This window comes from Gracilinanus agilis, chromosome 4 (genome assembly GCF_016433145.1).
Source record: "Gracilinanus agilis isolate LMUSP501 chromosome 4, AgileGrace, whole genome shotgun sequence".
Classification (NCBI taxonomy): Eukaryota; Metazoa; Chordata; class Mammalia; order Didelphimorphia; family Didelphidae; genus Gracilinanus; species Gracilinanus agilis.
In genome coordinates, this window is record NC_058133.1 from 448,640,779 (window position 1) to 448,665,348 (window position 24,570).

Genomic DNA, 24,570 nt, shown 5'->3' on the forward strand with positions numbered 1-24,570 from the left:
TTGGTTTGGCAGATAGACTCCCAAGTATTTTATGTTGTCCACAGTTATTTTAAATGGAATTCTCTTTATGTCTTCATGATGGACTTTGTTGGTAATATTTAGAAATGCTGATGATTTTTATGGATTTTTATATCCTACAAGTTTGCTGATGTTGTTATTTCAGCTTGTTGATTAGTGGATTTTCTAGTATGCTCCAAGTATATAACATCATATAATCAGAATGATAGTTTTGTTTCCTCATTGCTTATTCTGATTCCTCCAATTTCTTTAGCTTCCCTTCTTCCTATAGCTAGCATTTTTAGCACAATATTGAACAATATTGGTGATAATAGGAATCCTTGTTTCACTCCTGATCTTATTGGGAAGGCTTCTACTTTATTCCCACTACACATAATGCTTGCTGATGGTTTTAGATAGATACTAATTATCATCTAAGGAAAGCTTCATTATTTCCTATGGTTTCTAATGTTTTTGTTTTTTAATAAAAATTTGTGGTAGTTTGTCCAAAGCTTTTATTTGCATTTATTGAGATAATCCTAAGATTTTTGTTGGCTTTGTTATTAATATGTTCAATTATGCTGATAGTTTTCCTCATATTAAACTAGTCAGGCATTCCTGATATAATGCCTAACTGGTCATAGTGTGTGATCTTTGAGATATAGTGTTGTAATCTCCCTGCATGTATTTTATTCAAAATGTTTGATTTGATATTCTTTAGGAAAAGGGGTAAATAGCTTTCTTTCTCTGTTTTTACTCTTCCTGGATTTTAGGTATCACCACCATGTTTATGTTGTAAAAGGAATCTGGTAGAACCCTTTTGCCTATTTTATATGGGAATTAATTGTTCTTTAAATGTTTGGTAGAATTCACTTGTAAACTCATTGATGGTTTGTTCAATTTCTTTTTCTAAGGGTTATTTAAGTATTCTATTTCTTCCTCTATTATCCTGGACAATTTATATTTTTGTTAGTAATCATCAGTTTCACTTAGATTGTTAGATTTATTGACATCAAATTGGACAAAATAGCTCTTAATTGCTTTTTCATCTTCATTGGTGGTGAACTCACTTTTATCATTTTTGATTCTGGTAATTTGATTTTCTGCTTAAAAAATTAAGTAATGGTTTATCAATTTTTTTCTATAAAATAAAATAAGATCCTATTTTTATTTATTAGTTCCATTATTTCCTTTTAAGTTTCTTTTCATGTATTGTGCCTATATTATAGTAATATATTATATTTCCTTATCTTTATATTTTACTCATTTTTAGAAGAATGAAAGTACATTTTCAAAATGAATGGTGAGATTTTTCAGTGACTTAAATTTATCAAGTGCTATCTGTGATGGTTATCATCTTCTATAAGTCATAACTAACTTTTCAGTAAAAATTATTTCCAGGTTTCATATAGGTAAATTTATATATTACTTTTAAAACTCTAGGAAATTGTTAATGACTTTTGCAGAGCAATATCTTTTTACCCTAGTGGCCTTTGAAAATTAATATGTACTTTCAGAGGTACCTAATTTATCTTCCCTTGGAAATAAGTCATTTTCTGTCACAATTTAATTGGATTAGAATACAGCCAATATTAGGTTATTCTGGGACTAGTTATCTATTTTGTTTATTGTTTTAGGCCTTTTGCTTCTTTTTTCTGCCTTTTATTGACCGTATCAGTGTTACAATTTTTTACCAAAGGGATGAAAGGTAGGGGGAGAAAAATAGCTAACTTAGCTTATATAATATTATTTAATATTTACTACTTTAAATTTATGGAAAGAGGATTATTATGCATCATTATTTTCTAATATCTATTTCATAGAAAACATACCAGAGGATAATAACAGTATCTATTTCTCAGGGTTGTTGTGAAGAAAATGAGATAATATTTGTTAAATGCTTAGCACAGTGCCTGGCATGTAAGACGCATAATGCTTATTCCTTTCCCCCTTCTCTGTTTTGGAGTGGGAAGAGACCTCAGTCAGAGAGACTAGTTAGGGGGGCATTGCAGTAGTTTTATGTAAGACGTGATAAGGACTTGAACCGAGGTAATATCTATGTGAGTAGAAAGAAGGGGTTAGATGCAACAGATGTAGTAAAGATAGAAATGGCAAATTGGATTTGGATGAATGGGATAAAGAAGATAATAGTATTTCATTTATAAATCTGGTAGACAAGAAAAATGGTGGTCCTTTGACAGAAAGGGAAATTTTGGTAGAAGGATGGGTTGGGGATAGATGACAAAATGAGTTTTGTTTTTAACATATCTGAGTTAGAGATAGACAATTGACGATTTATTTTAGAGCTTAAGAGAAACTGGGACCGAATTGATAGAAATTTGAGTCATGTACCAAAGAGATGGTAATTAAGTCTATATGAGCAAAGGAAGTAACTAAGAGCGAATACATAGAAAGAAGAGAGCTCATGACAAAGCCTTGGCGTACTCTTATAGTTAAAAGTGAATGTTGTAGGAGTAGCTCTTAACAACAGCACCTTCTTAGTTCATGTTCAGTTTTGGGATGAAATAAGGTACTTACAGGTGACTGAACATTTAATATAGAAAGTTTACTTTGCTCGAATCCTGCAACAGTATGTACCAAGGACACAGTGACCTTTAACTTCTGACTATGGACCCCCTTATTGTCATTTGGAAATGCGTCTGGTAGTAAGTCATCAGGATATGGCACAGCTAGGTGACATAGTGGATAGAAGGCTGGGCCAGGGGTCAGGAAACCCGAGAAAAGCCTCAGATACTTACTACTCAGACCCTGGGCAAGTCACTTACCCTTATTTGCCTCAGTTCCTCAACTATAAAATGGGGAGTAATAACAACGCATATCTCATAGGGTTATTGTGAGGATCAAATGAATAATATTTTTATAAAAGCACTTAGCCCAGTTCCTGGTACATATTAGATGCTATATAAATGTTTATTCCCTCCCTGCCTCTGGCTATCTTTGTGGTAGGAATGATGACCCAACAATCCAGACTGAGAACAAAGAGAGAGAATCTTTGGGAGGAGGTGGACTTGTCAGTAGTATCAGATACTCCAGAAGGGTCTAAGTTAAAGACTGAGTGATCAGGCATATTAATAAGTGATTTGAGTTATCAGTAGATTGGGAAAAGAGTGGATCTCTAATTATAAAAGTGTCCCCAAAGTGGGCCTATCCCATGTTGATGTCCTGGGTAAATTTATGCTACAAAAAATACACATGTGACCAATTTGGTAATATTAGTGTAACACAAATGTTGAAAATGGTCTCTTGATTAAATTTAATTACCAAAAATTATTAAGCATCTACCATGTGCCAGGACTAGGTGCTAGGCATAAAATATGAGGGAAAAACAAACCAGTCTTGTCCCTTTAGGAGCTTACATTCTAATAGGGGCACAGTAACTGGTTTAATGGTTTTAAGCTATTAGTTATTTAAGTTTAGAGCTTAAAACTACATAAAGCTCATGGGACACCCTTATACACATATACAGAATAGATACAAAGAAAACAAATAGGAAGAAACAACAAGTATTATAACTCCAAGTTATTTTAGGAGGAAGGGCACTAACAGTTGGGGCATCAGGAAGACTTTCTATAGAAAGTGGCCCATGAGCTATGTCTTGTAGGAAGAGAGAGATTCAGTGAGATGGATGTGAGGAGCAAGTAACAGTGCACATACTCAGGGATGACCAATGCAAAGGGTCAGAGGATGAATGGAGTGTTAAGAGTGAGTAACACAGATAAGGCCGGTTTAATGGGATCACAGAATGCTGGAAGGAAAATAATGCACAATGAGCTTGGAAAGATAGGTTGGAGCCAAGTTATGAAGAGCTTGACTGAAGTAGAGGAGTTTATAGTTTATTGTAGTTATTTATAGTTTATAGTTTATTATAGGGAGTGGGGAAGTATCCATGGTTAGATCTCTACATAAGGGAAGCTATTTTAGCAGCAATGTGAAGGATGGACTGGATTGAGGAGAGACTGGAGTTAGAGAGAACAATTAGGAGGTCATTGCAGTTACCTAATTAAGAGGTAATTTGAACCTGAACTAAGGTGGTGTCTGTATGAATAGCGATAGAGTAAGAGTTGAAAAAATGTTGTGACAATTGATTGGGTACATGTGGTGAGGTAGATAGAGTGAGGAGTTGATGATTACACTGTTATGAACCAGGGAAAATAATGTCATATATTTATATGTCTGGAAGCCAGTGGGTTTGGGAGGAAAGAATGAATAGTATTTTGGACAAAGTGAGTTTGAAATGGCTCCAGGACATCCAATGTGAAATACTTGTTTTGTAGGACCCAAGCTTATAAGAAAGACTGGAACTTATCAGTCTAGAAATGATAGTTAAGCCATAAGAGCAGTAGAGGTTACTGAGGAAGTTCTAGCTCTTTAGAGGAATGTCAGTTTTTGATTAATGAAGTGGGAAACTTGTAGATAATATTCTACTTAGGTCCAGGGTGTGAATATCTTCATAAATAGCTAAGGTAGAGAACAGGAATAAGTGATAGGGTTTAAGGAGATAGAAGAATCAAGAGGTGAGAGAATTTGAAGCATCATCAGTATAAGCCAGATAATATAAAGTCCTTGATTCAACATACATTTATTATGTGTTTGTTTTATGCTCTTACATTGGGGACCCAAGTATTTGGAGTCATTCAACTTGGGAAAAACATGTGTACTCTTTATATTAAATGCATAGAGCAAATAGAAAGTGTTTTTAGGGGAGAGATCACTGAAAAATGAGGGATTCAAAAAGCCTCTTGTTGGAAGTGATAAATTAAAATGTGCTTTGACACATTTGTGGGTGTTTTTTGTTGGTTTATTTGTTTTGTTTTGTTTTGTTCTTTTGAGGCAAAGTTTAGGAGGGAGAGCATTCTAGGCAAAAGGGAAAGCATATGCAAAGGGATGGATGCTATATAGATGGAATATCATGTATAGGGAACAGCAAGTAGGCCATTTGGGTAAAACATGGTTCATAAGGGATAACAGAGTCTATCAGGACAATCTAGAAAGAGATTAGAGCCAGATTTTGAACTGCTTTAAATGCCAGGCAGAGGAGTTTGTGTTTTATTCAACATATTGAACCGAGAAGTGGCAGGATCCGTGTGTTTTAAGAATGATGAAAGATAATCCGGCATCTGTATGGAAAATGGATGGATATTGAAGAGGGGTAAGCATGGAGTCAGGGAGAGTTGTGGTCCTTGTTAGAGGTGATGAAGGCCCCAACATAGGGTAGTAGCCATGTAAATAGAGCTAGTGGACAGGCACTAGAGATGTTGGTAGATTTTATAGGACTATATGTGAAAGATGTGAACAGAAGGAAGGGTAGAGTGTGATTTAGAGGTTGTGACTCTAGAAGGATAGTACCTTTAACAAATAGGAAATTTGTAAAAATGAGTACAATTTTGGGGGGGGGGAAGAATGAGTTCTGTTTTAGTCAGTATAGTTAGGGTACTTAATATTTGGTTAAACTTGTAACTTATTATTTGTGATTTTTTTTCTCCCAGTTTAGGTTTGATTTCCGATTCTTTTCACATGTTCTTCGACAGCACTGCTATCTTGGCTGGACTGGCAGCTTCTGTTATTTCAAAATGGAGAGATAATGATGCTTTTTCCTATGGGTAAGAGATACTTCTTTTACAAAATCTTAGTAGTACATTAGGTGAGAATATAAACATGTAGAGAACATTAACCTTGTATTTAAATAAGTAAATTTTTTTAATATAATGAAGTTATTTATGGCAATGGTGAAATAGATAATCTAGATTTGTAGTCAGGATTTGAATCTTGCCTCAGACTTTAACTTTCTTTGTGACCTCATTTACTCTCTCACACCTCTGTTTCTCCATCACATTTAGTAAAATGTGGATTAAAATACTTGTACAACAGTAGAGCAACTTTGCAAAATTTCAACCCCATAAAGAAAAGTGAGTTTTGGTTTTCTTGTTTGTAGTAGTAATGTTTTTAGAGTCATTGTATTATGGAGAGATAGAGCCTTAAGTTCCTTATTTATGCATTCTTATACAACTTGTGACCATGATTATCTGCAAGCTATGGTAACTTTTTTTTTAAAGATGAACTTGATTATCTTGCTTTGTACAAGGCACTGTGCTGCAAGGTGATCTGGGCTCCATCCTGAACTGTATTCTTTTAAACAAATAAGAACTCACATTTATGTAATACATTAAGAGTTTACAAAATTCTGTTCTAACTATTCTGTTATTCATTCTTTGTGATTTATTCATTTATTCTACAAACATTTCTTCTACATTATTGTAGATTGTGGAGTTATACTGTGTTTCTATCAGTATGGAGGCATATGTCATGACTATAGTTCAGGACTCTCCTTATATTAAATTTTGCAAACACAAAGGATGAGATAAATAGTAAATTGTTCATATTGTGACCAGCACATATAAGCCCCTCTTTGTTCAGAATTTGAAGAACTATAAAGTTTAAATAACCAGAATACTTTGTATACAACTTCAGTTTAATTGGTATAATAATTTTGAGCCTTGGACAATGAAAAACCATAAAATTCCTTCTGAATCATTAATAATGATTAAATTTTGTTCAGTATAATTTTAATGCTATACATTTATCTTATTTGAAAATCAGTGACCTATGTATTATATGTTTGGGGATTGTTAGTTAAGCAGAATACATATTTAATCAAGAAACCTAATCTCCAGTTTTCCTGGTTAAATTATATATTATAAATTATAAATTATAAATGGAATTTATAATATCCTCAGTTATAATATTTTGGAAAACAAATATAAAGCTTTTCAACATTTTCATTTGCAAACTAAATTGTTAATACTTCAAATTTTTATCTTGGAATATTTATTTTTCTGTGTAAAACACAGATTTGTAGAAATATAACTGATTTCCTTTTGAATTCATGGTCAATGCATGATGAGTAGGGCAGGTTATAATTGTTGATGTTGGATTTAGGTTCCAAGTTCAGTTATATAGGTTGCCTTAATGTGATGATTGCAGTTGTATTTGGGGAGTGAAATGAAATTGATATAAAGAGAATAACCATAATGTCTAGAACAGATAATGGATTAATATGAACCAGTAGTAAACAGTTTACTTAACATCACTTGCTGGTTTGTCTCTGGATGGGTTAATCCTTTTATCATTCCAAGCTTTATTTCTCTTCTCTCTAAGGAAAGAGAATAAAAGAGTACTTTCTGGTACAGCATTCAAGGACTACTCATATTAGCCAATGTAGCTGTTACTGGCCATAAACTGAGCTGGATGCCTGATCCCATGGTCAGCCATTTAAATCTTTGGAAAAATTCCACAGTGCTTGGAGGTAGGGAGATTCTGCAAAGAATAGCAGGTTGGAACTATAAAGTAGTGAGGAGATTCAATATTCACTTATTTAAGAGTCATCCTTTTTGCACCATTATCTTTGAATTTACCAGACTGGGATAAAAAGTGTATATGCTAAGCAGCAGAAATCACAGAATCTTAAAAGTTGGATAGTGATTCAGAGGTTACCTAGTCTGACCTTGACATACATAAGAATTTCTTCTACAATAGTCCTGGCAAAAAAATCTTCTAGCCTTTCCTTGAGGGCTTTTAGTGAGGGATGAAGAGGTAGCTCATTTCAATACAGAACAGATCTAAGTTTTTCTTTTTATCATGCCTAAATTTACCTTTTTCCAGATTTCTTAATACTGTTGCTTCTGGTTCTGTGCTTTGGGGCTAAACAGGACAAACCTTATCCTTCTTTTACATGATAGACTTTCAAGTAATTTGAGGACAGCTACCGTGACTCTCCAATAGGTCTTTTAACACACTCAATTCTTTCAGCTAAGTCTAATAAAGCATATACTTGAGGCCCTTCATCATCTTTATTTTTTTTTCTGGATACTCTCTGGAGGATCTGATCAATACCTTTCTGAAAAGATGGGACCCAGAACTGAATCCCTTACTCCCAAGGTGGTTTGACCAGGGAAGAATACAGAGGCACTTATATCTTATTTCTGCCTTTCTTAATGAAGCCAATGATCATGGTAGCTTGTTTTAAGCGACTATTTCACACTATTAACACCTATTGAGCTTTAAGTTTACTAAAGTCCCCAACTCTTTTTCAGTGTTACTGCTGTTTTGCCGTGTATCCCTCCTCTATTGCATAACTCAGGATACAGATTTTTTTTAACCTAGGCTTTAAGACTTTATATATTTTATATATATTCCTAATAAATTTAATGTTTTTAGATTGGCTAAAGCATTCTAGTTTATCCAGCTTTTTTTGGATCTTGAATCTGTTGTCTAACACATTAGCTATCCCTCTCAGCTTTGTGTGATTAACAAAATGAGAAATTTTACTATCAGTCATTCCGAGTGTAATTGTGGTATATTTATACTCCTTGTACACTTAAATGTATTTTTTGTAGTATTATTGGAAAAACTGAAAACCACTAAGGTTCTTCTGGAAGAAAAAACTATTAATAAATTCATAGATTGTTTTGATCTCTTACAAATAAAAGTTTTAGTAACTATAATTCCATCTTATTTTTCACAAAATTTGTAATTCATTCATACCAGTAAGCCAGGGGTATGCAAATATGCCCTTACATATTAGCCAGCAAAGAAAATCTAATTACACAAGCAACTAGCCAGACAGAAAACTATATTCATATAGTCACTAGGTTTTTTTTTCACTTGATATCCAGAGAACAGCCAGAATAATTTTTGACTTAGACTCCTTTATTTTGTATTGCCTTTGTATTTCCTCTAAATGCCTTTAGTGATTATATTTAAAATATAAAACTTGTAATTGATACTGAACAGTACTGTCTCATGTAATTATAGAGGGATATATTATTTCTTTGTGCAGACCTAAAGGATATGTTGGAATGCATATCACATTAGGACAAGACCAGTTATAACTAAGTGATCTAAAATTAAGATATGCACTAGTCATAACATTTTACTTTTTATTTTAGTAATCAAAAAGTCCTTTAAGTTAGCAATTTTTTATGTCCTCTAATGCATTTATTCAGAATGATAACCTAGACTGATTAACTTTAGTGCCAACACCCTTTGAAAATGTCTGAAAGCCAAATTAAATTTGTATCTAATGACTTACCCATGCAAAATTTTTCATAAAATGAAAAATAAAAATTTTCACTCCCTCTAATACTTTACTCTGATAAGATTCTGGAAGTTTAAGAAATTCAGTGAGTAATTATTGTTGTCTTGCAAATAAAGTTTCAATTAAAAGTTAGAATTGCTTTTATAAAAATGGAGGTTTTGAAAAATCTTTGTTTAGCTCTTTAGCAGTAGTGATGGAAATATAAATATTAGGTTGCTTCTGTAATCTTTGAAGGTGAATCAGTTCTTTCCTTTTAACTGAAGGATACACGTTTCTATAAATTAATTGTAAAAAGGCAGAAATTGTAAGCAATTTTTTTTAAATGAGGAGTAGAGAAGGTATATACTTCTCCCATGCCTTTTTCCCATCCTTACTTTTGTCCATCTGACCCATTGTTTGGCTCTTTATTTTCCTCCTCTAATTTATGAGCCTGAAACAATTTTAGGTTTGCATGTTTGTCTAAGGGTTTGGGGGAGAATAGAGGGAAAAGAAATAGAAGTACTGTCAAGATTTTATATTCTTGGGCTCAAAGATTGTTGCAGATGGTGACTATAGCCATGAAATTAAAAGATACTTACTCCTTGGAAAGAAAGCTATGGCAAATCTGGACAACATGCTACTAAAAAGCAGAGACATCCCTTGCTGACAAAGGTCTGTATAGTTGAAACTACATATATTTTTTTTTCCAGTAGTAATATGTGTTTGTGAGAGTTGGACAATAAGGAAAGCTGAGTGTTGCAAAATCAGTGCTTTCAAATTGTGCTGCTGGAGAAGACTTTTGAGAGTCCCTTGGACAGCAAGGAGATCAAATCAGTTAATACCTAAAGAAATTAATTCTGCATTGAAAAGTCAAATACTGAACCTGAACCTTAAATTCTTTGGCCACATAAGGAGACAACAGGACTCATTGGAAAAGACTTTCATGTTGGGAAAGATTGAAGGCAAAAGGAAAAGGGGAAGGCAGAGAATGAGATGGATAGATAGTGTCATGGAAACAACAAACATGAACTTGGACAGATTTCAAGAGATAGTGGAGGATAGAAGGGCCTGGTGTCCTTGGACTTGTGAAGAGTAGGCTACACTGAACAATAGCTAAAAGTTTCCCAAACTGATTTTCTCAAATAAGTACTTTCCATTTGTTCCTTAGTAGTTATGTTGGTATAGTATTTAACTAATAATTATAGCTCTTCTTTAATCAGAATTACTATCAGTCCCAATGCCTTACTCTCTTCCATGCCTTCATTTGCACTACATGTATTTATAGATTCCTGGAACATTCCTGGAAGTATACAACTATGCAGTAGAGATTAAAACCTTTGAAAATATGTGGTTTATTTTTTTATATGCTTCTGCAGTTAATAATTCAATTGTTTGGTCATTCCCCAGGTATGTTAGAGCGGAAGTTCTGGCTGGTTTTGTAAATGGCCTATTTTTGATCTTCACTGCCTTTTTTATTTTCTCTGAAGGTGTTGAGGTACAGTATATTAGAATCAGTAAATCTTTTTTTTCCCCTAAGTATGACTTCATTTTAGGCATATTGTATTAGAGCTATTTTTCATTTCGGTGATATTGCAAGCATTGAAGGGTTCTCTCTGGTATTGATATATTAAATGCAATAGAAAATCTATCAACAGGAGAAGAAAGACACTAAGGAGGAGTTTATAATCTATCTACTGTAGTGAGATAGGGCATTATTTGAAACAACTTGAAATAAAAAAAATGCATGGTAATGCAATATGAACTATATACAAAAGGAAATACTTCATCTACAAAGAAGAAACAGTTCCGAGCTGGGTTGTAAAGGACATAGTAGACATAGAGAAAAATAATGTATCAGCAAATCAAAAAAGGAGCAAAAGTTGAGGTTGAGCCTTTTGCAGGATTCAAAGAAATAATTTTATTGAGATATTATTATCATCATTTTTAGTTAGAATGATGTTCATCACCAGCCTCTGGGTAAAGACTGTTCAAGAAACTCTTGAAGATCATCTACATACTTAAAGAAGAGTTTAATTTAATGGAGGGGAATGTTACCCAAATAAAATCACAAGTCTTTATAATATTGAAGTAATATGATTATTATGTTTTATGGTTTGTGATCTTAGCATTTCATGGTGCAATAGAAACAGCACAGAATTTAGAATCAGAGGAGTAGGGCTGAAATCCAGCCTTTAATGTTTACTTCCTTGGCCACTTTGTCTTGAGCAAGTCTCTTAACCTCTCTGGGCCTCAGTTTTCTTATCTGTAAAATGATGAGATTGGACTAGATGACCTCCAAGGTCCCATTCAGCTTTAAATAGATGATTCTCTAATTTACTACCCTATTTGACCAGTAATGGCTTACAACCCAATCCAATTCACCAAGCACTTTTAAGTGTCCACTGTGTGAAGACAATTAAGGAATTTGGCTCATTCTTTTGAAGAACCACTAAATGCTGTTATTTTAACCTTAATGATTTTTTGCTTTGTCTTTTAATTTTTATCATTTGCTCTAATCAGATTTTGATTTTAATGTTGTCTCTTATGTGTTATGTGTTTTCTAGAGAGCATTAGCACCTCCAGATGTTCATCACGAGAGACTACTACTTGTTTCTGTACTTGGGTTTGTTGTAAACCTAATAGGAATATTTGCTTTCCAACATGGAGGTCATGGACATTCACATGGCTCTGGTATGATGGTTAGAGCCTTTTTTTCCCTCTTTTCTTCATTTCAGGCTGCTTGTTAAAAATGAATTAATTTTGACAACTTATGTAATGCTTCTTGTACAAAGCTAAATGTTGCTAAAGACAAACTATTAGACACAGTTAACTATTAGACACAAGACCTCGAGGTCAGCTAGTCCAACCCATATCTAAATTGGAATACTCTTACTTATTTCCTCATTTTGTCTCCAGTGATAGGAAATTCAACTATCTTAGGGGACAGCCCATTCCACAATTGGGTTATTACTTGTTGGAAAGAGTTTCCTTACTGAGCCACTTCTGTTTGAAGTTTAATTTATTCATCTAAGATGTTGCATTTTTATAGCCATAATTAAGTTTGTAGCTTTTTAATTTTTTACTGAAAGTTACATTTATTTTATTATTAAGTGTTGGAAGAGATTTGAACAGTTTTATTAAAGACGGGATTAGCTGAAATGTAAGGCTGAGTGGAATATTACTTCAGGATCCAATTGTGATAGTATAGTGGAGTAACTAGAACAGTGAGCAAACAGGATTAAGATCTGTCTGAAATGCAAAAAAAAGATATTGGATTAGCCAGAGTCAATGTATAATATAGTTTTGAGAAATTCCCTCAAATTTACAGCATAAACTACAAAGCCCCTTACCTCAATTTCCCCTTCCGTAAAAAGAGGAAGTTTTCTGTTCTTTGAATGCGGAAATGTTCATGTTTGTTAATTCTAATCAAGTTCATAGTAAAAAAATAGAAAATATTAAAAAGGAGAGAGAGAAGGTTAGATTAGTTCATTTGTAAGTTTCTAGCTTTAAATCCTTTGCTTGTATCCCCTTAATTTAGCTTTTTCCCAAGTTGGGTTATTTTCAAGTCACTTAAACTCTGAACCTCAGTTTCCTTATATCTAAAATGGGGGTTATAATAACTGTTGTATCTATCTCATTAGGTTGTTGTGAGTGTTGAATATGATAATGTCTGTAAAGCCCTTTGTCAGCTTTAAAGAACTTTATAAATGACAGTTATCTATCACTGGAATTGTTAGTGAGAGGAATCTCCTTCCCCCAACTCCTATGAAAAACATAATTAAAAAGATTGTTATCCCCTTTTTAGAAGTGAAGATTCTGAGGCTGAGAGACTGACTCGCTCATAGTAACAGAGCTACTGAATGTTAGAGGTAGAATTTTAATCCAGGTCTTATTGACTCCAAGTCCAATTTTTATCCACTATGTTGCCTCTCACAGTAGACCCTTACTCTTTTGGGATTTAGAGGAAGAAAAGATGTATTTGGCAAGTTATGCAATGACCTCATTTTCTCTAAGGGAATTTAGACTAAGATTTGGGCAGTTGTATATAGTATACAAGCAGGAATGTTTTGGCTTCCTTATTTTATAGCAACAGCAACAGCATTAATATCTTCTAGCCTAGGCTCTTCTTTCATTGTTCAGCCTGGTAGGGAAGCTGGTTTTAGTTTTTTTACTTCACTTGTAGCTGGAGAAACTATTATGGAAAACCGTTTGTGGTACTAAGAGGTTTTTATACAAATCATATTTCAAGAGAAAAGTAAAAACCTGGTTCTATTTATTTTTGTAAAGCAGTATTCAGTCTTATTCAGTTTCCTCTTCTAAAGATCTACTCTTGTGCCTCATAATGTGGAGATAACCCAAGTTCTAAAGAGCTATGTGAGTGGAGAAAAGCTTGGAGTGCAGAACTAGTACCTAGCTAAGATCAGAGAGCTTCATTGCCAAATTTGTCTTAGAGTAAAGAATTTTGGGTTGTTGGAACTATAGAATCACAAAGATGGAGGGGATCTTACAGGCCATCTAGTCTAGGCTATAACTGAAAAAGGCTTCCTTCTATATAAAACACCTAAAAAGAAATGATCTAGCTTGGCTTACAATCCTACAAAGATGTGACATTCCATCATATACTTGAAGATAGCTTTCATTTTAGTCAATCAGATTTATTGGCTTTATGCAACCTGACCCAGGGCAGAACAAAACTGGACTGTCAATCTCTATATTTCTGAATGCTCTGCCTCTGAATGTTGTAGCCTAAGATAACATTTGATTTCTCGATGTGTGTATTACAGTTTACTCGTATCGACCTTTCAGTTGAGTAAAACCCCTAGATAATTTTTAGGCAAACTGCCATTTAAGTAGATCTCTTGTATTTTCTATGTTGGAAATGCCTTTTTTTGAAGCTAAATATAAAATTTTGCATTATCCATATTTATCTTAGTAGGTTTGGCCCACTGTTCTAACCCTTCAAGATCTTTTTGAATATTGACTGTCATCTAGCATTATGCTCCCAAGCTTTGTGTCATCTTACAGATTTGAAGATCATATCATCTATGCCTTTTTCTAAGCCATCGATAAAAATGTTAGGCAGTAGAGAGCCAAGCACTGATTCCATGGTCTTCTCCACTGGAGATCTCTTTCCAATCTAACATCAAGCCATTGCTGACTACTCTTTGGGTTCTCCCCTCTGCCATAATAGCTTGAGAGACTTTATCCAAATGCAATGCTAAAATCTAGGTAAGCTTATAGCACTTGCTTGATTTATCAGTTTTGTATCCCTGACAAGAAAGGATATAAAGTTTGTCCAGCATGCCTTTTTCTTAAATGAAGCTGTACTTGCTCTTTTCAATTACTGCTTCCTGTTTTAGATGTCTACTTGCCATTTCTTTAGTAATATAATCTAGATTTAAGCCAGGAATCAAGTTTATCATTGGTCTAAGTTTTAATATTCAATAAATAGTAAATATCTAAATGCCAAGCACTGTGGATACAAATAAGAAAAAGACAAATCCTTCCTTCCAGGAGCTTACAATCTAATAAAGGAAGACAGTATACCAAAGGAAGGTGAAAGGAGGTGGAGGAACCTCAGTGGATAGACAGGTTATGATAATCTTGAGAAGAAACCAAGTAGAGCACCTGATGAGAAATTAAGTCATTTTGAAAAGTCTGAATCCTCTTTAAAGGGTTGTAGGAGGAGTTTATTGTTTGATGCTCCAATCAGGGTAAAGAGACACATGAAGTTGCTAAGGAGGATGATCAGTATTAAAGCTCAATCAATCTCCATAATGATGAGATTTCAGAGGATGAATTTTTAATGGCTTTGAGATCTGCACTCACAGAGGGAATACTTATACTAACAAAATTACAGATCCTGTTTATTAGAATATTAGCAAATTTGTTACTCACTTGTTATAAAGTAGGCATTTTCAGAAATATATTACTTTGAGGTACCACTATATTATCCAAAAGTAGTTAATGCATTTCTGAATCTTCTTTGCACTAAAATTATAGTTTATCAATTTGGCAGGATTTTGTACTGTTAGGTGCTTTCCAAATTATAATTCATTTTAGCCTTGACATCAAACAATATTCTTCTTTCTTAGCATAAATTCATTCCTGATAACAGTAGAAAATGTAAATGGAAAACAATAAGACTTGAATGTAGTTTGAGCTTTACCATTAATTAATGGTGTGAACTTGGGCAAGTAATCTGATCCTGTTATCTATAAAATGAAGAGACTGTATTAGCTTATTTGTAAGGTACCTTTTTGACCTAAATTTTCATCTTACTTTATTCAATATTATTACAGGTAGCATTTTTTGAAAAAGGCTAGAAGTTATCCCATCAGAAAACAATGTAACTGCTATAGCCTAAAACAGAAGTAAAATTAAAACAACTGAAAAGCTATGTTAGAAATATTCTTCCTAGTTTAAATTCTCTTTAGTGAAACTGAGTCATAGCTCTTTTTCTAAAGGATTTGAATACAGTTGTCCTGGTAAACGTCTTTAGGAAACAGTTGGACTTTGTTTTTCTACATTTTATTTGCATTCCCAAGTTTATATTTTATTTTGAGTTTCTGAGTTACACCATGGTCTTTGGTATAGTAAAGCAATGGACATACAAAAATCATTCTTCACCTGTGAATTAATAACTTCAATGGAAAGAAATTAATATATTCATATACATGTATAGACATAAGTATATGGATATGTATAAGATTAAGTGCTACATAACATTTATTTTTATATATTAAGCTTTATTATAACATTATATATATTAAGATAATCTTATATCTTGAGATGCTGAATTAGTTCTATTTGAATTTCTTTAACTTTACCAAGAGTAAACTTTATGTTTTTAATATGATGTATTTATGGTTGTATTGTTGTTGGGTTAAGAATATTGTTAAATATATTATATGCCTAGTTATAATTCATATGTATTTCCAAATATATTCTATAAACCAATGCTTTAATTTTTAAAACCTCTGGAAATGAAGTTTTAGTGTAATTGAATTTTGGTTAGTCTGTTACCTCAACCAGCATTTCTTGAGGTTTTTATTAAATTTTTTAGTGATGTATATTACTTTTACTTCTGAATAGATTCTCTCCTATCCTACAACAACATTACCCCAAAAAATAAGAAAGAAGGGGTGGGAAGAGCAGTCGGACAAAGCTAAGCAGCCCATCAAAAGAGTCTGATGACACCTGCAGTGTGTCACACCTATTGTCCTCTACCATTGAAAATAATGGTTTTATTGTTGTTTAGTTTTCTTAGACTCCTCATGACCCTATTGGCATTTCATGGCAAAGATACCAGAGTGGTTTGCTATTTCCTTCCCTACTCATTTTACAGATGGGGAAACTGAGGCAAACATGGTTAAGTGATTTGTCTTGGGTCACATAGAGCTAGTAAGTGTCTGAGGTCAGATTTGAACTCAGGTCTTCCTGACTCTAGGTCTAGCACTTTATCCACTGAGTCACCAAGCTGCCCCTTGAAAATAAGACTTGGGAAAATGAATTTTCTTTTCTCTTCATTAAGAATGAATTTTTAGTTATTATAATTGTATAGTGTTCACTTTTGTTTTGTTCTTTCCATTCACATTGTTATAGTCATTGTGTATATTGTTTCTCTATTTCTGTTTATTTTACTTTGTTTCAGTCCATGTGAGCCTTTACATGTTTCTCTGGATTCTTCATATTGATAATTTCTTATGGTACAATAATATTCCCATGCATATATGTACCACAATTTGTTCATCCATTTCCCCACTTAGGACATGTACTTTTTATTTCCATTTCTTTGCTACAACAAAAAGTCTTAATATGAAATTTTTGGTGTATTTGGGACTTTTCCTTCTCCTATTCTGGGGAAAGTTGCAAAAAAAAAAAAAAAGATTTTTCCAAGGATTGCTAATAACCAAGTGGATGGGGCCTTTTATTTTTGCTGCTTTCTAGGCATTAAATCCCTTCTTTTCCTAACACTGGTCAGCTATGAAAATACTAATTTTAACCCAGCTTTTGCCTAGAGCATAGTGGATAAAATGATGAACTTAAGAGTTAGAATAATACATTTATTAATTGTCTTAGGTACTCCCTAGTTCTCTGATTAAATCACAGCTTCTTTTCCCTGTGTCTCAGTTTCTTCATTTGTAAAGTGAAGGAATGGGACTTGTTGGCCTATAAAATGCCTCCAAGTTCTAAATCTATGATCCCCAAATTTTCCATAGGCTTAATTTTATCTTTTATGGAACATTTGCTGTTATTTTATCTTTTAAAATATTATTAGTTTAAAAAATCATAATTCCCACTTTGTTATCTATTGACTTGAAATGATATTTGTCACCTATATTGTTTCTATTCTTGGCAGTGAAATTTTTGGCATCAGAGATATTAACTTGTAGAATTTATATTTTAATTATTTTTATACATTCTATATTTTAAAATATATTATGTTTTTCCATTGTAGGGCATGGACATAGTCATTCTCTCTTTAATGGTGCACTAGATCATGGACACGGACATGGAGATCATGGACATGGACATGGGGATCATGGTCATGGTCATAGTCATGAATTGAAACATGATGCACATAGTCATGATCATGGGCATGGACACTTTGACTGTCACGGTGAGTATCTTATGGGAATATTTAGAGTGAGACTCTTAGGTGCATATACAAGTCAAAGATCAGTTATCCTAAGTATGTGGGTCTAGAAAGAAATGAAATTAGCATAAAACACAAGAAGTGATCTGATTTTTTCAAGGTACAGGTAGAACTAAAATAGTGTGATTTCAATAAATGTGATAATTAATGGCAATTATATTTTGATACATTGGTTTTTTTCATGACCACTATTTGACACATGGACTTTTGAAAATGCAGTAATGATTTTAAATGTTTAGAAATGTTTTTTATATTATTTGCAATAATAGCTTTGCCCTAATTAGCATTTATTTATACATTTTGTAATATATTTTGTTATGTGAACTCCATCTGAAAAATTTAGTTTGGCTAGTAGCAATTTGGATGATATAACGTGTTTGGATTGGCCTTTTAAAAAAAAAAAAGGTTCATTTCAATAAGAGGAGAGGAAATTGGAAATTATAAAGCACACTACCAAAAAGCCACAAATGATTGTCAGACATGAAAACCACTCTCAAAGTAACTTTATTCATTGCAATGATTAAAAAAAAATCCCCTAACTTAACATTCTACTCCAGAACTTTATTGTGCCATGGAAGTGACCTTGTAGTCTATGTCAGCAGGCCACAAACTCATGCTATCAAGCTGGAGCTTTTAAAGGAGGTACAGTCTCAGCAATAAACTCTATGAATTTTGTCTAAAGACTAGCCTAGTTAATTCAGAAAGGTTTTAATCACCAGATAGTTGGAAACCACATCAATATTTTTTGCCAAAATAACTCATGGAACTACCTACTAATTCATGAAGGTGCTACAAACTACACTGGTGGAAAGAACAGTGAACTGATTAAATTATATAGCTTTTGAAATAATTTTAAGAGATTTAAAATTTAAAACAAATTAGCCTTCCCATTATTGTAATACACAACATTTTTACTCTGTGGCATTTTTAAGCACCAGAACTCAAGACTACCACCCTCAAAAAGGACTGTACCTCCTTTAAAAGCTCCAGCTTGACTGCATGAGTTTGTGGCCTGCTGACATGGACTACAAGGTCACTTCCATGGCACAATAAAGTTCTGGAGTAGAATGTTAAGTTAGGGGATTTTTTTTTTTAATCATTGCAATGAATAAAGTTACTTTGAGAGTGGTTTTCATGTCTGACAATCATTTGTGGCTTTTTGGTAGTGTGCTTTATAATTTCCAATTTCCTCTCCTCTTACTGAAATGAACCTTTTTTTTTAAACCCTTAACTTCTGTGTATTGGCTCCTAGGTGGAAGATTGGTAAGGGTGGGCAATGGGGGTCAAGTGACTTGCCCAGAGTCACACAGCTGGGAAGTGTCTGAGGCCAGATTTGAACCTAGGACCTCCCGTCTCTAGGCCTGACTCTCAATCCACTGAGCTACCCAGCTGCCCCTGAAATGAACCTTAGTTGATATAATTTTCTTTTAGATTTTGTTATATAAGGTGTCCCAAAAGTCTCAGTGTAGTTTTGTAGTTGTGCTACTGAAATAAATTTAAGCTAGTTAAGCTTAACTGAGAGCTAGGTGGCTCAGTGGATAGAGTACTGGCTTGGAATCAGGAAGACTCATCTTCATGAGTTTAAATTCAGCCTTAGACACTTACTGGTTATGTGACCCCTGGGCAAGGCACTTAACCCTGTTTGCCTCAGTTCCCTCATCTGTATGTGTGAAGGGAATCCTCTCCCAGGATCGTGCATGGGGTCCTGCCTGTGTTCCTGGAGGTACGCCACTTATGTCACCTAGGCTGGTCACCTGGTTACATCAGGCCTACACACTTGATCCAGACATGACTGAATTTGACCTTGGTGTAAAAGGAAGGAATTAAAAAGACGATCCAGGAAGTGTTTGCACTCTGTCTTTGGTGACCTTGCAGAGACCACCCAGGTGGTAGTTTAGATTAGACTATTTTACTTTTATCCTTCTACATATTTCTGATTTTTTACCTAACCAAGTGATTCTAATAAACTTTATAAAGATCTAAGGACCAGAGTCCTAATTAATTCTTTTTTTTTTAAACCCTTACCTTCCATCTTGGAGTCAATACTGTGTATTGGCTCCAAGGCAGAAGAGTGGTAAGGGTAGGCAATGGGGGTCAAGTGACTTGTCCAGGGATAATTAATTCTTATATATAAAATGATCTGGAGAAGGAAATGGTAAACCACTTAAGTATTTTTGCCAAGAAAAATGGGATCATGAAGGATCTGATACAACTAAATTGACTGAACAATATATTTGTAATTTTATTAGTTTTGCTTATGTTGGATATATATCATGTTTTTAAAAGAAAACAAACAAAAAAAAAAACTCCTTGCTACCTGCAGTAATTCTTGTTCTTTCTCCTAGTGCCTTTTGGTAACACTGTATGGATCCCCCATTCAATTTTCTTTTTTGGTCAAGTATTGTTTTAGGGAGCATCACCCTAAACATTGTTCTGAGGTCTTACAACTCACCTTTGGACAAAGACTATGCGGAAATGCACTACTAGTGGTGTTGTTTACTGGCTATTGAATTTTAGTTTCCATGTTAGTGTCCTTGGTCCAGGTTTATTATTTATTCAAAGGAAAGTTCTATATGATTATCCTTTTTAATCTAGACTAAAGGAGGCAGCTGGGTGGCTCAGTGGACTGAGAGTCAGACCCAAAGACAGGAGGTCCTGATTTCAAATCTGGCCTCAGCTACTTCCTAGCTGTGTGAGCTTGGGCAAGTCACTTAACTGCCATTGTCTAGCCCAGGGGTCGGCAACATATGGCTCTCGAGCCATACCTGGCTCTTTTGAGGGCCATATATGGCTCTTTCTGCAGGAGCCATAACGTCAATTTTTTTCTGGCACTGTTACAGGAGCGCGCACTGTGAGCACTGTTCGGCTCACACGAAATTACATTTTAAAAAATGTGGCGTTTATGGCTCTCACAGCCAAAAAGGTTGCAGACCCCTGGTCTAGCCCTTACCACTCTTCTGCCTTAGAACCAATACCTAGTATTGATTCTAAGATGGCAGGTAAGGGTTTTTGTTTTTCTTTTAATCTAGACTAAAATTTAAATAAAAAATGATTGTTTAGTAAAGAACAGATCTCTTAGATTTTTATCTTATACCATGGAAGAATTTAGGTTATAGATTGCGATTTTTTTTAAAGGGTAGTTTTAGGAAAAAAAATGAAACGTCTAGAATAGCTCCCCACCAGTCTTGGACTAGCACTTGGGAGACCAGGAATATTTTGGGAGTATCACCCTAAATATCTGAGAGTTCAAGTGTTGGAATAAACTAGTCTTTTAGAGGAGGAAAAACTAATCTTTTTCCTTCTAAGACTGATCTATACTTTGTTACTTGAGGGTATCCCTATAAGAGTATGCTTTTGATCACAGCAACTTATGAAGACCATCTTAAAATTTAGTCTAGACTAATTTTTAGTAATGGAAATGTTAAATTCAATATACAGGTTTGCAAGCTTATTATGTGTAGTTCTTTAGATGCATTAGAATGAAAACTAGTTTGTTTCAATTCTAAATCAGTTTAAAGTTTTAAAAAATGAGCATCCTATGTTAACTTGACAAAAATTCTTTACAGATGGTCCCTCAATTAAAGGAACAACAGGACCAAGCAGACAGATTTTACAAGGTAAGGAGAAATTTGAATTTTTTACAGTCATTAGTAGTCTGATGTTTATATTTCAGAGAAGGCTAAAAAGATGATTTGTATCGAAAAAACTCAAAGCTTTCTTGGAAGTAGTTATAAAATGAGGAAGTTGAACTCATCTACCTTAGAAGGCCCTTTAAGTTTGAGTGTTCTATGAATTTGTGAAGATGCTTAACTTTTATTCAACTGATATGTAGCTTGGATTATTTAGCAAATATGCTTATGATAGTCACCTCTGGGTTTTCAGTTCGGAATTCAAAAGCGTTGTTTTCTTCAAGTACTCTAAACAACATGGTGATATGGTTAATGTCTGCAATTATGATAACATGCTGAAAAGTCTAACTGAGGGATAATGTAACTAGAGGCAGCTGGCTGACTCGTTGTATAAAGCATTAGACTTTTGAGTCAGAAAGATTTGAAATCATGTATTGCCTCTAACATGTATTAGCTGTGTAACCCTTGCTTGGCAAGTCACTTAGACTCTTTTATCCTCACTTTTTTAAAATCTGTAATATGGGTATAATAAGAGCACCTACCTCCCAAGGTTATTATGAAAATCAAATAAGACAACATATGTAAAGCACTTTGCAAAATTTAAAGTGCTTATATGCTAGCAATTAACATTGAAATAATTTTTATAACAATTATAGTGTAAAGTATTTTACAAAATGAAATAAAAGTAAAATAGTATTTAGAGTTGAATCTTATGCATACATTACCAATCCTTCAGTAATAAATAAAAAATTATATATAACAATGTCAGACCCCTTCAAAAAAATGCTATAAAACTGTTTGATGTCATAGAAAGTTATGATTTAAGGAACTGCTAACTTCCCATTTAGGGGCATGTAAAAAATATGTTATATCTGTTCCTCCACCAGACTTTATCCATTACCATGGTCTCTTACTTCCAACTCTTCACCTTCCCATCTCTTCCTTCTCTTGCCATGAACTCAATCTCCTTCACTAGTTCTAAGTCTCAATTTAATTTAATTTAAATCCTTCACTATTCTCTCTATCTTTAAAATTCTTGACCCAACCCTCCTCACCTTAAACTACTCCTTTGGATGTAGTTCTTAACATTGAAGTTTGTTTTTAGGAACCGTAAATATGTTCTTTGTCCATTGGTGCACCATTATAAAGATGTATAGAATTGCTGTAGAAGAATTTTTGCTGAAATACCTTGTAATGACGCATATTTGTTACTGCCAACTTTACCTTATATTTGCTAATAATTCCATATTGTTTGTCTTGTAATCTATTACTGGATGGGGGGTTAAACAAATTTAACTAATAGATAGATCATAGTCTTTTTAAATCTAGTATTGCAATTGGTTTGTGTTGTTTAGGTTCACACTAATTGGTGTGTAAGACTAAGATAGCCCAGAAGTGTAGAGCAGTATTCTGGATTATAGGGTTATTAGCCAGTTTAGGGTCAAAATTTGTTTTGGGTGATCTTCAAAGGTGACAGTTTACATATAGATGAATACAGTTTAATTGCATTTTAAAAATATTTAAAATATCTCCAATATACTTGTTGATTTTCTTGTTTTTCAGGTAAATTTCATCAAGTAAAGTTTGAAATTTTATTAAAAAACTGAACTTGATTAAGTTTTTTCCCTTTCCTAAATGGAATTTAGAAACTTATACGAGGTTATATAATTCTGAAATGTTAACAGAAATAGCATTCAAGGCAGTGACTATCATGGTTTATCCAGAAATTTCTCTATCTAAAGACATCTTTTTTCCCCCTAACAGTGCTTACTAACTAGTTTCAATTCTCAAAATATCCACTAAAGATATATAGTGGTCTAAGAATACAAATCAATTAAAAGTTTATGGTTCAGGGGCCACTAAACCACTGTCACATGTTTTATGTGGTTCTCTTCTATGTTATTTAAAAGATAATTTTAATCTGATGCAGTGATTCTAACCACATTTGCTTGATGTCTTTTAATTCTTTATTACTAAAGCAGATTATGTTACAGAAACTCTAAAATATTATAGCCTTTACCTTGTAGGATTTTTCTCTTTAAACTAAGTAGATTAATTCTGTTGAAACAGTAATAGAAATCCAGTTTTAATAAAAATATCTTTATGGAAACCCCAAACAAGTTTTTCTAGGTCCTGATAGCCTACTGATTGTATCATGTGTTTGGAATAAAATTCTACTTGAATATAGAATTTACTATATTTTGGTTTGACTGATGTTTCTGTATCTTTACTCAGGTACTTAGCTCATTATTTCTGTAATTAAGCTTGATTATAATTCTACATTTTTTCTGTTAAATAATAAAAACAGAACAAGCATTTATGGATAAATATTTTGGATAGTTCCTAAATAAGCTTTTGTGATGAAGTATAAATCATATGTAGGGCCCAGATGAAGTGTATGTAGGAAGCATTATATTTATTGTTTTTTGCAATAATGTGATGAGCTTGATTTTAAAGTACTTAAACATAATCACATACAAATGTTATCTTTTGATGGTTATATTTTGCAGTAAAATAAAATCTATTTTATATCTAATCTGTTAAAGATCTGATTGCTGTGTTATTTTAAATTTAAGTTAAAAATAAGTTATTGTAATAAAACCTATGGTAGAATGTAATTCATGGATTTGCTAAATAAAGGTTGTGAGGTTATTTAGTTTATTTAATAGCAAATAGAAGGTTTAAACTTAAGTTTCTTAAAATACCTCAGACCTTGTAGTATCTTATATAAACACAAAATTTAGGTCCATGCTATTGAACTTGACTTTAATGAGTAACTTCATCTGTAAAAAACTCTAATATAACTTATCTAGGACCCCCATTTTAAGCAAGATAAATTATATGGCAAAAGTATTTTGTTGATGATTATGGTTTATAAATTAAATCGCCAGCAGAGGGCTCTGTGTACCTATTATTTCTGACATTTCAGTGAGGCTTGACTTTTTTTTAGCTTAAGACACTGAATTTTTATTCATTAATTAACAATTAAATTGTTATTACATAAAATTTAAACCCATAAGTGAATTTGTAGAAGTTTTTTAAATAAAAAGTTTATTAAAATATTTATATTGAAATATATCAGAATATTTAGGCCTAAAATACTTTAAATAATTAGTTAAATAAATAATGCTTAAAATATTTAGGATCAAAATAACTTCAGTTAAAATAATTTCCTACTGGTTGATGAAATA

At 33.2% G+C, this 24,570-nt stretch overlaps 1 protein-coding gene across 1 annotated transcript in view; it reads left to right on the forward strand.

Moving 5' to 3' along the window:
- Positions 1 to 24,570, forward strand: part of SLC30A7 (solute carrier family 30 member 7) — a 75,578-nt gene that overhangs the window by 9,326 nt on the left and 41,682 nt on the right. The window contains exons 3-7 of the mRNA XM_044672155.1: positions 5,505 to 5,618; positions 10,499 to 10,586; positions 11,656 to 11,782; positions 17,553 to 17,714; positions 21,317 to 21,367. Of these exons, the coding sequence (XP_044528090.1) occupies positions 5,505 to 5,618; positions 10,499 to 10,586; positions 11,656 to 11,782; positions 17,553 to 17,714; positions 21,317 to 21,367 (542 nt within the window). The remainder of the gene's footprint in view (positions 1 to 5,504; positions 5,619 to 10,498; positions 10,587 to 11,655; positions 11,783 to 17,552; positions 17,715 to 21,316; positions 21,368 to 24,570) is intronic.